The sequence below is a fragment of the Thalassophryne amazonica genome, chromosome 9, assembly GCF_902500255.1.
Source record: "Thalassophryne amazonica chromosome 9, fThaAma1.1, whole genome shotgun sequence".
NCBI classification, from domain to species: Eukaryota; Metazoa; Chordata; class Actinopteri; order Batrachoidiformes; family Batrachoididae; genus Thalassophryne; species Thalassophryne amazonica.
In genome coordinates, this window is record NC_047111.1 from 98333459 (window position 1) to 98348467 (window position 15009).

Consider the following 15009-nt stretch of genomic DNA (forward strand, 5'->3'; position numbering starts at 1 on the left):
TCCCAGCAGAAGACTGCCCCTCCCTGAGCCTGGTTCTGCTGGAGGTTTCTTCCTGTTAAAAGGGAGTTTTCCTTCCCACTGTCGCCAAGTGCTTGCTCACAGGGGGTCGTTTTGACCATTGGGGTTTTTCTGTAATTATTGTATGGCTTTTGCCTTACAGTATAAAGCGCCTTGGGGCAACTGTTTGTTGTGATTTGGCGCTATATAAATAAAATTGATTTTGATTTGATTTGCTTGCAAGCAGCATTTGTGTGAGGTCGTGTGTTGTGCTCTTGTCGGATTTTCATTGCAAGGAAAATGGCGGAACGACCGGTCAGCCAGCAACATGCTGAAATGACCACATCATTTCCAAAGTGAATGCTGTGGTGATGCGGGTCCATCGTGTGACTATCCGAGAAATTCCGGAAGAGGTGGACATCAGCACTTTTTCGGCACATTCCACTGTGACAGAAGATTTGGCCATGAAAAGAGTGACAGTGAAATTTGTGCCGAAGCTGATGGCGGAGCAAAAGCACCTTCATGTTGAAGTCTCACAGGACATGCTGTGACATGCCCATCTCTTCCCCCATTTGGAAGATTCAGACGGCTTTCTGTGACTTGTCAGTCGTGTGACTATCTGAGAAATTGAGGAAGAGGTGAGCATCATTTTTCGGAGTCCAACATGTCCTGTGAGACTTCAACATGGAGTTGCTTTTGCTCCGCCATCAGCTTCGGCACGAATTTCACGGCTGATGTCCAAAGTGCTGATGTCCACCTCTTCCACAATTTCTCGGACAGTCACACGACGGTCCCGCATCACCACAGCATTCACTTTGGAAATGATCTGGTCATTTCAGCGTGTTGATGGCCGACCGGAGCGTGGATCGCTCTCCACCGTTGTGCGGACGTCTTTAAACTGGTTGTACCGCTCCTTAATCTGTGTGATGCCCATAGGATCGTCACCGAAAGCCGTCTGAATCTTCCGAATGGTTTCCACCTGGCTGTCGCCCAGTTTCTGGCAAAATTTGATGCAGTAGCGCTGCTCCAGTCGTTCTGCCATTTTCCTTGCAATGAAAATCCGCCGAGAGCACTATACACAACCTCACACGAAGGCTGCTTGCAAGCAAATGACGCAATCGACAGGCATGAAAAAATTTACACATGGGCTCAAAAGTTCAAGGTTGGCTCATGCAAGCACACGTGATTCAGATCCATCAGGTTTTTGCAAAAAAATAAAAAGGTCAGATACTTTTCTAAAAGACCTCGTATAGCGCCAAAACACAGCAAAGTTGCCTCAAGGTGCTTCACACAAGTAAGGTCAAACCTTATCAACCACCATAGCAAGCACACAGCCGACAGTGGCAAGGAAAAACTCCCTCTGATTTGAGGAAGAAACCTCAAACAGACCAGACTCAAATGGGTGACCCTCTGCTTGGGCCATGTTACTGACACAATTCACAAAACGAATATACAGGAAATTTTGCTAGTGCACATGACGGGAGGGTTGCAGAAACAGACACCACACCTATCTCTGGATGGAGCTGCACCTCAAACAGAGAGGGGAAAAAAAACAGAATCAGGCATTGGAAAGACATCAAATACAGTATAATTTGTCAGCATTAAACAACAAGAAAAACAGAAGAAATACTAAGATGATCACCAGCTACTAGCCCTAGGTTTCACTAAAAGACTCAGAATTTAGATAAAGTTGAGGCCACAGCACGCTCAGTTTCCTAATAAAATGAATTTAAGAGTAAAAAGCATAGTAACATACTATGCCAGTATGCTAGCCATACGAAAGAGAAAATAAGTGCGTCTTAAGTCTGGACTTGAAAGACTCTAGAGTCTGACTGTTTTATTGACACAGGGAGTTCATTCCACAGAACAGGGCATGATAAGAGAAAGCTTTGTGATCCGCAGACTTTTTAGTCACCCTAGGGACACAAAGTAGTCCTGCACCCTGAGAACACAAAGCCCGGGTCGGTAAGTAGGGTTTAATTAGGTCAGCTAAGTAGGGAGGTGCCAGCCCGTGAACAGTTTTATAGGCTAGTAGCAGAACCTAAAAATCTGATCTCACTGAGACAGGAAGACAGTGAAGAGATGCCAAAATGGGTGTAATGTGGCCAAATGTTCATCTTTGTGTCAAAAGTCTGGCAGCAGCATTTTGAACCAGTTGGTGACCCCTAATGCTGGACTGCAGTAAACCAGAAAATAGAACATTGCAGTAGTCCAATCTAGAAGAGACAAACACATGAATCAGGGTATCAGCATCATCCATAGACAGGATGGAACGAATCTTTGCTATATTTTGCAGGTGGAAGAAAGCAGTCCTCATAATCTCTAATCTGGATGTCAAACGTAGGATCAAAAATTACCCCAAGGTTCTTCACTTTCAGTGTGACGTATGACACACGAGCCTGTGCTAAGCGTTAGCTGGTCAAATTGATGCAGATGTCTCACTGAACCAAGAATCATCATTTCAGTCTTATCAGAGTTTAAAAGTAGGAAGTTGCTAGACATCCAGCTTCTCACTGATGCAAGGCAATCTTCTAAGGATTTTATGTGGATGAGATTACCAGCAGTTATCGGCATGTATAACTGAGTTTCACAGCATAGCAGTGAAAGGTAATCCCAAAACGCCCAATGTGCGCCCAAGGGGTGCTATATAAAGGGAGAAAAGCAGTAAGCCTAAGATAGACCCCTGTGGAACCCCAAATTTCACATCACTAAGGTTGGAGGTAGTTATTGTACAAAACACAGTGAGAATGACTGGTCAGGTATGACGTCAACCATGCACTGCAGTCCCAGTAATCCCAAAATGATTCTCCAGCCTATCGAGTAGAATATGATGATCCACGGTATCAAACGCAGCGCTAATATCTTATCTTGTCCTTTATTTGAAAAAGGACAATGTACAGAGACATTAAGATCATAAAAACAAAGATGATCTGTACCAGATTATAGCTAAATAGCTAGTTTCCATCTGCAGTCCCCATTAAATAATAAATACAGTGAAAGAATACTCAAACAATACCACACATACAGTCTGACACTGTCGGACACACACACTCCCACAACCGCTCCAACTTTCACACATGGGCGATTCCATGGCAACGGAACTACAATCTCAGCATATCGAACAGCACCAGGACTGTTGTGGTGTCCAAATACATTGCAAACAGAAGATCATTCACCACTTTAGTGAGAGCCGTCTCTGAAATTATATTTTCTAAAAGCAGACAGCAGTGGCTCGAAAAGATTATTCTCAGTAAGATGGTCCACGAGCTGCCGTGAAACCAACTTTTCCAGAATTTTAGAGCAAACTGATAATTTGATGTCAGCCTAGTTTTTCACTACACTAGGGTTAAGATTAGATTTCTTAAGTAATAGTTTAATCACTGCAGATTTTAAACAATTAGGAACAGATCCATAAGTTAAAGAAAGATTAATAATTTCCAGCACAGTCAGCCCAAGAGTGGGCCACAGGTCCTTAACACTTTTGTTGGTATAGGACTAAATAAGCAGGTTGTGCTTTATGTAGATGTTACAAGTTTCGTCAGCATGCCTAGTGAGATACTATCAAATACTGTAAACCTTGGTGTTACCTCCAGTAATGGCGCCCACCTCAGTGGCTTGGATATGTTTAACCTAATGGCTTCTATTTTCTTTTCAAAGTAATCCAAGAAATCTTGTGCTGTAAAAGGAGAGTGACTTACAGGTGGTTGTCCATGAATAAGTGTTGCCACAGTGGTGAACAAGAACTTTGTGTTATACTTGTTTTTGTTGCCCAAATCAGAGTAATGGGTTGGCTTTGTAGCCAGTAGTGAAATGGTAAATGGACTGCATTTATATAGTGCTTTTCCATCTGCATCAGACGCTCAAAGCGCTTTACAATTATGCCTCACATTCACCCCGATGTCAGGGTGCTGCCATACAAGGCGCTCAGTACACACCGGGAGCAATGGGGGATTAAAGGCCTTGCCCAAGGGCCCTTAGTGATTTTCCAGTCAGGCGGGGATTTGAACCCATGATCTTCTGGACTCAAGCCCAACACCTTAACCACTAGACCATCACATCCCCTTAGTAGTGCATGCTTATACAACCCCTGGCAGTAATTATGGAATCACCAGCCTCGGAGGATGTTCATTCAGTTGTTTAATTTTGTAGAAAAAAAGCAGATCACAGACATGACACAAAACTAAAGTCATTTCAAATGGCAACGTTCTGGCTTTAAGAAACACTATAAGAAATCAGGAAAAATAATTGTGGCAGTCAGTAATGGTTACTTTTTTTTAGACCAAGCAGAGGGAAAAAAATATGGACTCACTCAATTCTGAGGAATAAATTATGGAATCACCCTGTAAATTTTCATCCCCAAAACTAACACCTGCATCAAATCAGATCTGCTCGTTAGTCTGCATCTAAAAAGGAGTGATCACACCTTGGAGAGCTGTTGCACCAAGTGGACTGACATGAATCATGGCTCCAACACGAGAGATGTCAAGTGAAACAAAGGAGAGGATTATCAAACTCTTAAGAGGGTAAATCATCACACAATGTTGCAAAAATGTTGGTTGTTCACAGTCAGCTGTGTCTAAACTCTGGACCAAATACAAACATGGGAAGGTTGTTAAAGACAAACATACTGGTAGACCAAGGAAGACATCAAAGCGTCAAGACAGAAAACTTAAAGCAATATGTCTCAAAAATCGAAAATGCACAACAAAACAAATGAGGAACGAATGGGAGGAAACTGGAGTCAACGTCTGTGACCATCTAAAGGTAATGGGATTTACATACAGAAAAGCTAAACAAAAGCCATCATTAACACCTAAACAGAAAAAAAACAAGGTTACAATGGACTAAGGAAAAGCAGTCGTGGACTGTGGATGACTGGATGAAAGTCATTCAGTGATGAATCTTGAATCGGCATTGGGCAAGGTGATGATGCTGGAACTTTTGTTTGGTGCCATTCCAATGAGATTTAGAAAGATGACTGCCTGAAGAGAACATGTAAATTTCCAGTCATTGATGATAAGGGGCTGCATGTCAGGTAAAGGCACTGGGGAGATGGCTGTCATTACATCATCAATAAATGCACACGCTTACGTTGATATTTTGGACACTTTTCTTATCCCATCAATTGAAAGGATGTTTGGGGATATCTTTTTTCAAGATGATAATGCATCTTGCCATAGAGCAAAAACTGTGAAAACATTTCTTGCAAAAAGACACAAGGTCAATGTCATGGCCTGCAAATAGTCCGGATCTTAATCCAATTGAAAATCTTTGGTGGAAGTTGAAGAAAATGGTCCATGACAAGGCTCCAACCTGCAAAGCTGATCTGGCAACCGCAATCAGAGAAAGTTGGAGCCAGATTGATGAAGAGTACTGTTTGTCATTCATTAAGTCCATGCCTCAGAGACTGCAAGCTGTTATAAAAGCCAGAGATGATGCAACAAAATACTAGTGATGTGTTGGAGCGTTCTTTTGTTTTTCATGATTCCATAATGTTTTCCTCAGAATTGAGTGATTCCATTTTTTTTTCCCCTCTGCTTGGTCTAAAAAAGTAACCAATACTGACTGCCACATTTTTTTTTTTCCTGATTTCTTAGTGTTTCTTAAAGCCAGAAAGTTGCCATTTGAAATGACTTTAGTTTTGTGTCATGTCTGTGATCTGCTTTTTTTCTACAAAATTAAACAACTGAATGAACATCCTCCGAGGCCGGTAATTCCATAATTTTTGCCAGGGGTTGTAGTCTAAGGCCTGGTTCATACGGCAGGATAATTTGGCCTATATCGGACCCGATCTTTCCCTTCTGACAATCTTAAGGACGCCCCGACAATCGTGATGATGCTAAAGATGACATTCCTCCCGTGTGTGGTGTTAAGAGTGGTCTAATCTACTCGGAAGGATGTCAGCAGCACTCCGATCGCAAATCGGGGATATTCAACATGTTGAATTTTTTTTGGCCCGATATCGCAGCGTGTGTGGTGCCCTCCGACCACAAACGAGCATGCAGCCTGCTGAATGTGATGTGCAGCCAATCAGAAAGCAAGGTGACGGACATACGGAGCAGAAAATAAATTCAAAACGGCTGTTCTGACTTACCAGAAAGTCCGGTGGTTGCGCTGTATCCACTCCTTTAAAAAAAAAAAAAAGCCTTTTCTTTAAAGTTTCACCGGACGTACTCTGTTTCCCCCCAAAGTCGCCACCATCTGGTTCACTAAGCCCCAGTTCTTTGTCCATGGACTACCACTTTACTTGAATTATGTTGATGATTACACATCTGCTCTGTGAAACTGATGCTGGAATGATTGTCACTGCAGAATGCCAAGCCTGCTCATAAGTTTATTCAAGGATCATTCCAGGAAAGTAGCACAACTGTGGCTGCACCATTCTTGCAACAGTTTTACAGCTTGTTTTTTTTTGGGGGGGGGGGGGGGGGGGGGTGTTTTGCATGATACTTGCTCCTTTAACTAAGTCGGGATAAGTTTAAGCTTTATGTTTCTGTATCTTGTGTGTGTTGACAAGGAATGGCCTGAGACGATATAGTATAAAGGATGATGCTGGAAAATCCACAGAAGTTGCATCAGTAGAGTCTAAAATGAAAATGCATTTCATTGCATTCTGCTCTTGGAATTCAAGTTGCCTCATGCTCTCATGCTTTTATTCTCTTACTCCATACACTTTTTGCCTTTATTTGCCTTTGGGTACCCCCTTTCCTCTTCGCTAACCTTTGTCCTGTCCTAGGTAACTCTAGCTAAGCTTGGTCACAGATCTCTAGGGTCCCCCCCCCCCAGGAAGAATTAAAGTATTACTAAGTTTGTACTTTTTTTAAATTAGTCCTGCACATGCACTTTGTTTTTTTTGTGTGTGTGTGTTTAGCTCTGCATTTTGTAAATGTGACTAAAAGTAATACTTGTACTCCAAATTGCTTTATGATGACTTTGTTTGACACAGTGGCTTCTGTGTGTCTCTGAACCCAGGGCCAGCACCCTCTCCAATGCTGTCACTTCTCTGGCTAACACCAGCATATCTTTCACCAAAGTGGATGAGAGGGAAAAACAAGCAGCTCTGGAGGAAGAGCAGGCTCGCCTAAAAGCTCTAAAGGTACAGTTTCTTCGCTCGCCTAAATTCCTTTGAGCTTAGAACAGCTCGGGCCAGACCAGCAATGCCCAGTAGAAGAAATCGTAGCCTTTTTGATAGTGGTGTGAGTGTGTGTGGTGTTTTCCTTCCCTGAATTGGCATTTGTGCTTCTGGTTCACTTTGAGTTTGTGTGACTGTGGCTCTAATGTCGACTTTGTATTCATGTTAGGAGCAGCGTCTGAAAGAGCTCCAAAAAAATCCATCTACAGCAACCACAGACTCGTCTCCAGTTTCTACATTGGACATTGCAATCAACTCAACCCCTGCCATTGACCTCTTCTCGACCCCCAGCTCCAATAACAGGTGAGGGTGTAGAGACTGATGTGGTGCAGCTTTAAATTAAAGTTCCTCTGTTCTCAAAATGTCACATTATTTACAGCTTCTTAGTTGGAAACTGTTGCACTTTAAAGGCAGTGAAAGTTAAAAGTGCCTGCTTGCACATATCACATCTGTAGAAGTGCTCATGTTTAGAGCATTTTTGTTTTTCTGTGAGCAACTTTGAGCTGAAGAAACAAGTCGGTAGTTTGTGGAGGAGCATCTGTTTTTTTTTTTTTTTGTTTGTCCCCTTCATGTCCTTGTTTTCCCCTCCAGCACCGCCAAAGTAGCCAATGACCTGCTGGACCTGCAGCCGGCTTTCCAGCAGCCGCTGCCGCTCTCCTCGAACACATGGGGAGGTGAGAACTCACCTTTTGGCAACACTTCAGTCCATATTGCATTTTAAAATGCTGTCACCAGATACTCATGCACACACCCTCAACCCTATGGTCAGTGCAACAGCTCAGATGGTTGGTTACAGAACATTTATTGTATTTTTGTCCTCTTTCTGTTAAGACCTGGATTTCAAATTGTCAAATTTGATTGTTTTGCTGTGGGTCGCCAAAGCAAACCCGCATGTTGACATGGCACATTCTTGCCTGACGGAAATCAGCAGTTGAGCATAATTTCCTTCTGTGATATTCCATGAGGCTCTTTTGATGTCTGAATGTTTCTTCCATTTACTCGAACAAAATACTGACTTGCAAAGGTAACTGCAACCTTGTCTCATTTGTTTTGTGTACTTCTCACTTCAGCCTCATATCAAAGGCACATAAATGAAGTTGACACACGATTATAATGGCAGTACTTGTTTGCGATTTTATGTTTGTGAGCAGACTGCTTTCCCTGTCACACTCTGGATTGTCAAAGTGAACTTTGCTTGCATCTTTAGGAATTGACACCTGAATTTTGACCATGGCTCCTGCTATGGTTATCTTAATGGTGACGCAACTATATGCAGTCATGAACTGCTCATCAGTTCTGCATTAAGAACTAGAGGTTAGAGAGGCAGGTTTGTGACCAAATGATCCTCAATTTGATTCACCATCAGTCAGGAAAATCATTGAACTCCCTTGGGCAAGATCCTTAATCCCCAGTTTGCTGTGTGTGTGGGTTTGAGTGCCTTGAATGTCGGGATGCTGATGTGTGTGTGACTGGTGGAATTGGAGACATTGTACAGTATTTTGAATGTCTGCTTCAGATACAGAAATGCAGTCAGTTTACCTGATGAAGACATGACCAAAATATAATTTTGGTTGGCAAATAAAATTACTATAAATTTTATTACTTTTTTAAATGGCACTTGGTGGCTGAGAAGTTCTCACTAGCTTGTGAACAAGCTCAGCGGCTGTTCAGAAACTATAGACATCCTCTTACATTGTTTTCAGGGTGCTGAAAGGTCCCAAATGTGTTTCCCTTACCTTATTGTGTATTATGACTGATTTCTGTGAAGGCTCTCAGTTGTCCAGGTGGTTTCCATAGTAAAGAAGCTTGAATCTTCGACTGGACTGGGTTGCTTGACGCGAGGACGTTTCGCTTCAAATCGCAGAAGCTTCCTCAGCTACCCTGGGGATGCCACGCCATGCATCTATGGACTGCCCAAAATCCACAAACAGGACGTGCCACTCAGGCCTATTGTATGTAGCACAGATTCCATCATGTACAATTTGGCCAAGCACCTCAAGTGGATTTTGGCTCCTCTCGTGGATAACTCAGACCACCATGTGGAGAACACAAGATTTTGTGAACCTGATCAAGGACCTGCAGCTGGAGGCAAATGAAACTACGGTGTCATTTGATATATCGTTGCATCATCCTGCATCCCCAGCTGTGAGGCAGAAACTGCTGGACGATGTGTCTCTATTTGAAAGGACCAAACTCACACCAGACCACATCTGCCAACTCTTGGAGATCTGTCTTAACACCACGTATTTCCTGTTTAGGGGGAATTACTACAGGCAGATCCATGGTTGTGCAATGGGGTTTCCGGTATCCCCCATTGTGACCAATCTGTACATGGAGCAAGTGGGGAAGACAGTCTTGACGTCTTTCACGGGCATCTCTCCTAGTCACTGGTTCAGATATGCCGATGACACACGGGTTAAAATCAAGCAACAGGAGGTTGAGGACTTTACAGAACACATAAACTCGGTGGACTCCAATATCAAGTTCACACGTGAGGATGCCAGAAACAACCATTTAGCCTTCTTGGACTGTGATGTTACGATTGGAGAGAACAGGCAGCTGGTGCCCACAACTGCAGAGGGAAGGGCTAAAGAACAGCAACTTGTTCGGAAAGCTCACAGTATGTGGGTACCCACAATGGTCCCTGGACAAAGTGCAGAAGTCCCAGAGAACAAAGAGACCAGATAGACAGGAGACGGAGACAAGAAGAGTGTCTCTTGCTTATTTAGCAGGAGTAGGGGGAAAACTACAGAGGATCTTCAGACAGCACAAAATCCCAGTTTACTTTAAACCAGTTAACACCTTGAGACAGAAATTATTTCACCCTAAGGACAGGATTCCTAGTGAAAAAAACAGAGCAATGTAGTGTATTCTGTCAGATGTCAGGAAAACTGTAACAAACACTACATAGGTGTCACTAAGCAACCTTTACACCAGTGTTAATTTTGACAAGAAATTTTAATTTAGTTTTAGTCTTAGTCTTTTGACTAAAATTCTTTTAAATTTTAGTCTAGTTTTACTCATCCAATTTGGATTAATTTTAGTCTAATTTTAGTAGACTGAAATTGCTTCCTATTTTAGTCGACTAAAATAGGAAACAATTTTTGTTGACTAAATCAATCACCAATATAGTCAGACAAGATTTTTCTTTCTTCTAATGCAATAATTTTCAACCTCAGAATATGCAAATGAACAATCCTTTTGGAACTGTAATTTAATAGGCAAAACACATTTCAGTTAATTTCAACAAAATAATTGCATTTCATTTCTCAATTAACTTTCAATGAATAGTGCAAATGAAAATACAAAACCACAATTGCCTGACTAAACAGCCTATTCAAGTAACAAGTAACTTAACTTTCCTGATGCATATATTGTAATGTATACAACAGTAAGAAATAGAATTCACTAGCTGTTAAAAAAAAAAAAAGTGCATAATACTTGGATGCACAGCATTACAAAGCCTTCTTCAAAATATAAAAAACAAACAAAAAAAAAAAAAACAAATACTGATGGCAACAAACACTGGTTTCATTCAAATACTACAAAAAAAGTTACCGGACCATAGGATTATTAAGATTACAGCTGAACAATAAATTTAAGAATCTTTAATCAAAAGTGTATTGACATCAATAGTACTTAACCCAGTTGCTACAATAACACCAGCATTATGGAATGTACTATTTATTTACTTCGGTTCATTTTGAGGAAAGAACTTCGTGCTAATATGACTGTTGCTCTGTTACGTTTACCCCTTGTGAGGTCACCAGTGACACTGAACACTCTCTCAGCAAAAGCTTGGGAAGCTGGCATTGACAGTAGATCTAATGCTATTGGTTTCAAACTGTGATACGAGTCACATTTCTGTAGCCAAAATGAGATTCCTGTTTCACAAGTAATGCTCTGAGAGCTCCTCCTTATATTTTCTTAACTGCTGTCTAATACTACACACAGACACCTTTGGCTTAGATTTTGTATGACATTTAGACAGAAACCTGAAGATTGGTTGCTTTGCAGAGGATGATGGTGCTGGGTCACATGCTGGTAAAGGATTTGATCCATTCAGTTGCTGTACATCATCGTCATCACGTGGCTGACTCTCTTGTGGCTGAGCGCACTGGAACACATACTTCTCTGCCTGCTTGAGAAGTTCCTGAATATTGTCATCAGCCATATCAAGTAGGGCCTCATACAGTAGGGTTGAGAAAGCATGCAGCTGCTACAAGGAGAGAAAACTTATGATCTGAAGGATCCAATACCCAGCCAAAACGCTGGTTCATATTGCCTTTCATTTTTCGAGCAAGAGCTGCAAAGTCATGATGATTTGTATTTTGTTCAAAATCAGTAAGATGACTGAGCAGATCTCAGAGGGTAGGGACTATCAGTGACATTGTCGTTGTGTCACTCTGAAGAGTTTGTGTGTGTTCAGCAAAAGGCAACAAAAGTTCATGCAATGACTTGAGCTTTTGCCATTCACTGGAAAGTAAGCTGTCCCACCCCATCTCATTTGCTACTTGGCAAAGGGAATCTTTAATCTTTAAGAGTCGTGCGATCATGTTATAAGTGCTTGACCAACGTGTGGGGCAATCATTAACAACAATTAGGCCACACTCATTTAAAAAACCTTCTGGGTAGCCACAGATGATTTGCGAAAGAGCTTCACAAGTGATCGCACTTTGTCCAGGATCCTCTTGACACTTGCCTCCTTGTTCATCATGTAAACCACAAGCTGCAGCGTGTGGACCACACAGGGCATTCGTTCCATGTCCATGTCAATGTTTTGGTAACTACCAAAAGAGGAAATGTGCATCAAATTAGTCAATTTACTGTAAAAACATAAATGCTTAAAGTGCTTAAAAACTTACTGCAGATCTTCAATCTCCTCTTCTGTGTCACTTTCACCCAGGCGTGTCTCTTCTTGGTCATCAGAGCTGGTCTCTTCTTCCTCTGGAGTACTGTTTAAAGGCAGCCACCATATTGCTACCATTGTCAGTAATTACTGTGACAATTTTCTCATTTGAAATGCTCCATTCTTGGATGCACTTATCAACGCATGCCTTAATGGACTGAGCAGTGTGTGGATGGGCAGCCTGTTCAAGAGCTAGCAGTATGTGTTCTGGTTTGTTTTGTTCCACGCAGAAATAGCAGCAACTTATGCCAAGAAATGATGCAGTTAATCCTTTTTTAGTCCATAGAGCAATCCCAATTGATACTTTTTGGGCATCAGACAGTCTTTGAACTTTATTTCTTTCTCATAGTGCTTCTCAATCAAATTGCTTATCTTAGTTTTTTTGGCACAGTCACTTTTTTATCAAATTTTTCCAACATAAGAATAAATTCCTCATCTTCTACTGTTGTAACTGGCAACCCTGTACTTCCAATCCATCTAGCTATAGCCTCCTCTTTTATTTGTTGTTCCTTGGAATCACATTTGTATTTTGTAGTAAGGGCATTAGCAATATTCTGGTGGGACGTTTTTGCCTTTTTAGCACTTGGTTCGTCTTTATCAGTGGACTTCTGCAACTGTGGGGTAATAAAAAAGAAAAAAGTTAAGACTTGTGCTTTCATTTTAACATTACAGTTAAAAAAAAAAAATGTATTTTCTTTGAAGCAAGTTAGATGACGTGACATAATTTTATGCTGGGTCAGTGTGTAAATAATGATAGCGTGTTCATGCATTATCACTGTAAAAATATATACAGTTAATCAGTGTTTTTCACTTGCATTTTACACAAATTAACGTGATCACATGTTAGCATAACCCAACGTGACCATGGTGATGTGGATATTTACCAGCCCACCAGACAGTACATTTCAGTTCATCACATTTATTACTAATATGTGAGCACACTGAAGTCAATATACAATTATATATACAATGCCTTAGCGATTTTACCTTTGAGAATATCTCGAGGTGGTTGTTCTGTAGATGTCTCTTTAGATTTGTCGTGTTCTTGCCGCGGATTACTGTGTCGCATGCTTTACACTTTGTCTTGTTCTCTTTGTTGTCAAATATGAAATGGGCCCATAAATCTTCCCTTCTTTTTCTGCCGGCCGTGGACATTTTGTCGCTTTTTCTTTCGTGTCTCGTTGTTTTCTCATAGTCTCATGACTCTCTTCAACTGCCTCCGTTGTCTTCCCATGCGCGGTCGAAACAGTGGCTTACTTCCTGTTACTGGTTAATAAGCTAAGCTCTGATTGGTTCTCCTCTCGTCTGCTCCCATCTCTTCTATCTGGTGAGTGGTTGTTTTGCCGTTTCTCCCATCTTACCATGATCTTAACTGTCTACTGATTGGATTTCCGTCTCGTCTTTTTTCGTTGACGTGAATATAAGTTAATTTAGTTATAGTTATCGTCTCAAAAGTTTTATTTTCGTTTTTGTTCTGTTTTAGTCCGTAAAAATATATTTATGACGAAAACAAAACGAAAATATTTCATCAACGAAATTAACACTGCTTTACACAAAAGGCTATACCAGCACCGCAGAGAGGTCGCCAGTGGACCTCAGTCTGCAGTTCATCTCCACCTTCAAGACACTAACCACACGTTTGAGGACAAGGAAGTTAAAATCTTAGCCAGAGAGAAGAAATGGTTTGAGAGAGGGGTCATGGAGAAATTCTGTGTGAAACTTGAAACCCAGCCTTAACTGGGGAGGGGGTCTGAGACATGCTTTGTCCCCTGTTTACAATGGGGTACTCAGGTCAAAGCAGTTTCAGTCGTTTGTTCATTGTGATGAGTCATTCACGTCATCAGGAGAGTCGTCAAGGGAGCCATCAGGAGAGGTGTCTGTCCCATCATTAGGAGGTACAGCTGCCTTGTCTTTAGGAGGGTGCTAACTAGAGAACAATAGGTGCTAATTAGAGCTATTGTTTAGTCACTAGCCTGTAGTATCCTGCCTCTCGGTAGGAGGGGTCTGGTTAGGTTTAAAAGTCCAGCTTTTGTGGCTTCTGTTTATTCTTCTCTACAAGAGTCAAGACAGAAGTCAGACTACCAGAACAAGAATTTTAGCTGAGGAAGCTTCTGCGATTTGAAGCGAAATGTCCTCGCATTGTCCAGTCGAAGATTTAAGCTTCTCTACTGCTGTTGCTATACAAATAATGAATGTTTGAGTTCAATGGTACAAATATTTCATGAGGTGAAATTTTTGTACATTTGAAAGAATGTAAAAATGTTCATTATTTTTTATATAATGGCTAAAACAGATCCTTGTCATTTGATATTTTATTTATAAACAGAAAAAGGACTTACATTTTGGTGTTCCACTGCTGCTAAAGTCCAAATTGTGACATGTAGTCCGGTGATGCAGTGCACTGACTTCAGGCTTCCATTTTAAAAAAACAAAGACTGTGTTGTTCCTCAGTCCAGCCAAAAATCACATCAGCTTTTCATCTGAACAGCTCTTCATACATCCAGACGGCTTACAGCGGAGTGGATTTTGTTGGTGTGTGTGTGTTACCAGAATTAGCACCATCGGTTAGCTCAATCAAATCATCATCTTGCTTGTTGTTGTCCAGTGTGCGCTCACACAACTGGGTTGGTGCTTGTGCGAGCATGTACTTCAAAAAAGACTGTGGACATCCTCAGTGCAGTGAAAAGTCACGTCAGAAAATAGTCCAGCTTTTCATTCGAACAGCCTTCAGACAGCGCAGTGAATTTGTTTTGTGCGTGCGCGCATGCACAAATGTGTGTGCAGAGTGCAGTGGTACCAAATGTATGGAACCAAACCCCACTGTAAATAGGAGCACGGATAACTGTAATAATCATTCAGATCCGGTTACAAGCACCAAAATTTGACTGTGTATACCTTTTGGTACATGTTGTACAAAAATAATGTTAGCCATTTGAATTTTCAATGGGGGGCCAAGTAGGGGTCAACTAAA

At 41.4% G+C, this 15009-nt stretch overlaps 1 protein-coding gene across 20 annotated transcripts in view; it reads left to right on the forward strand.

The window, feature by feature from the left end:
• picalma (phosphatidylinositol binding clathrin assembly protein a) overlaps positions 1 to 15009 on the forward strand; it is a 125681-nt gene that overhangs the window by 58688 nt on the left and 51984 nt on the right. For 18 of the 20 annotated variants that reach the window (XM_034178822.1, XM_034178829.1, XM_034178825.1 and 15 more), the window contains 3 exons: positions 6970 to 7093; positions 7299 to 7432; positions 7721 to 7803. In XM_034178822.1, the coding sequence (XP_034034713.1) occupies positions 6970 to 7093; positions 7299 to 7432; positions 7721 to 7803 (341 nt within the window). The remainder of the gene's footprint in view (positions 1 to 6969; positions 7094 to 7298; positions 7433 to 7720; positions 7804 to 15009) is intronic. The other 2 variants (XM_034178824.1, XM_034178835.1) reach the window with 1 other exon arrangement.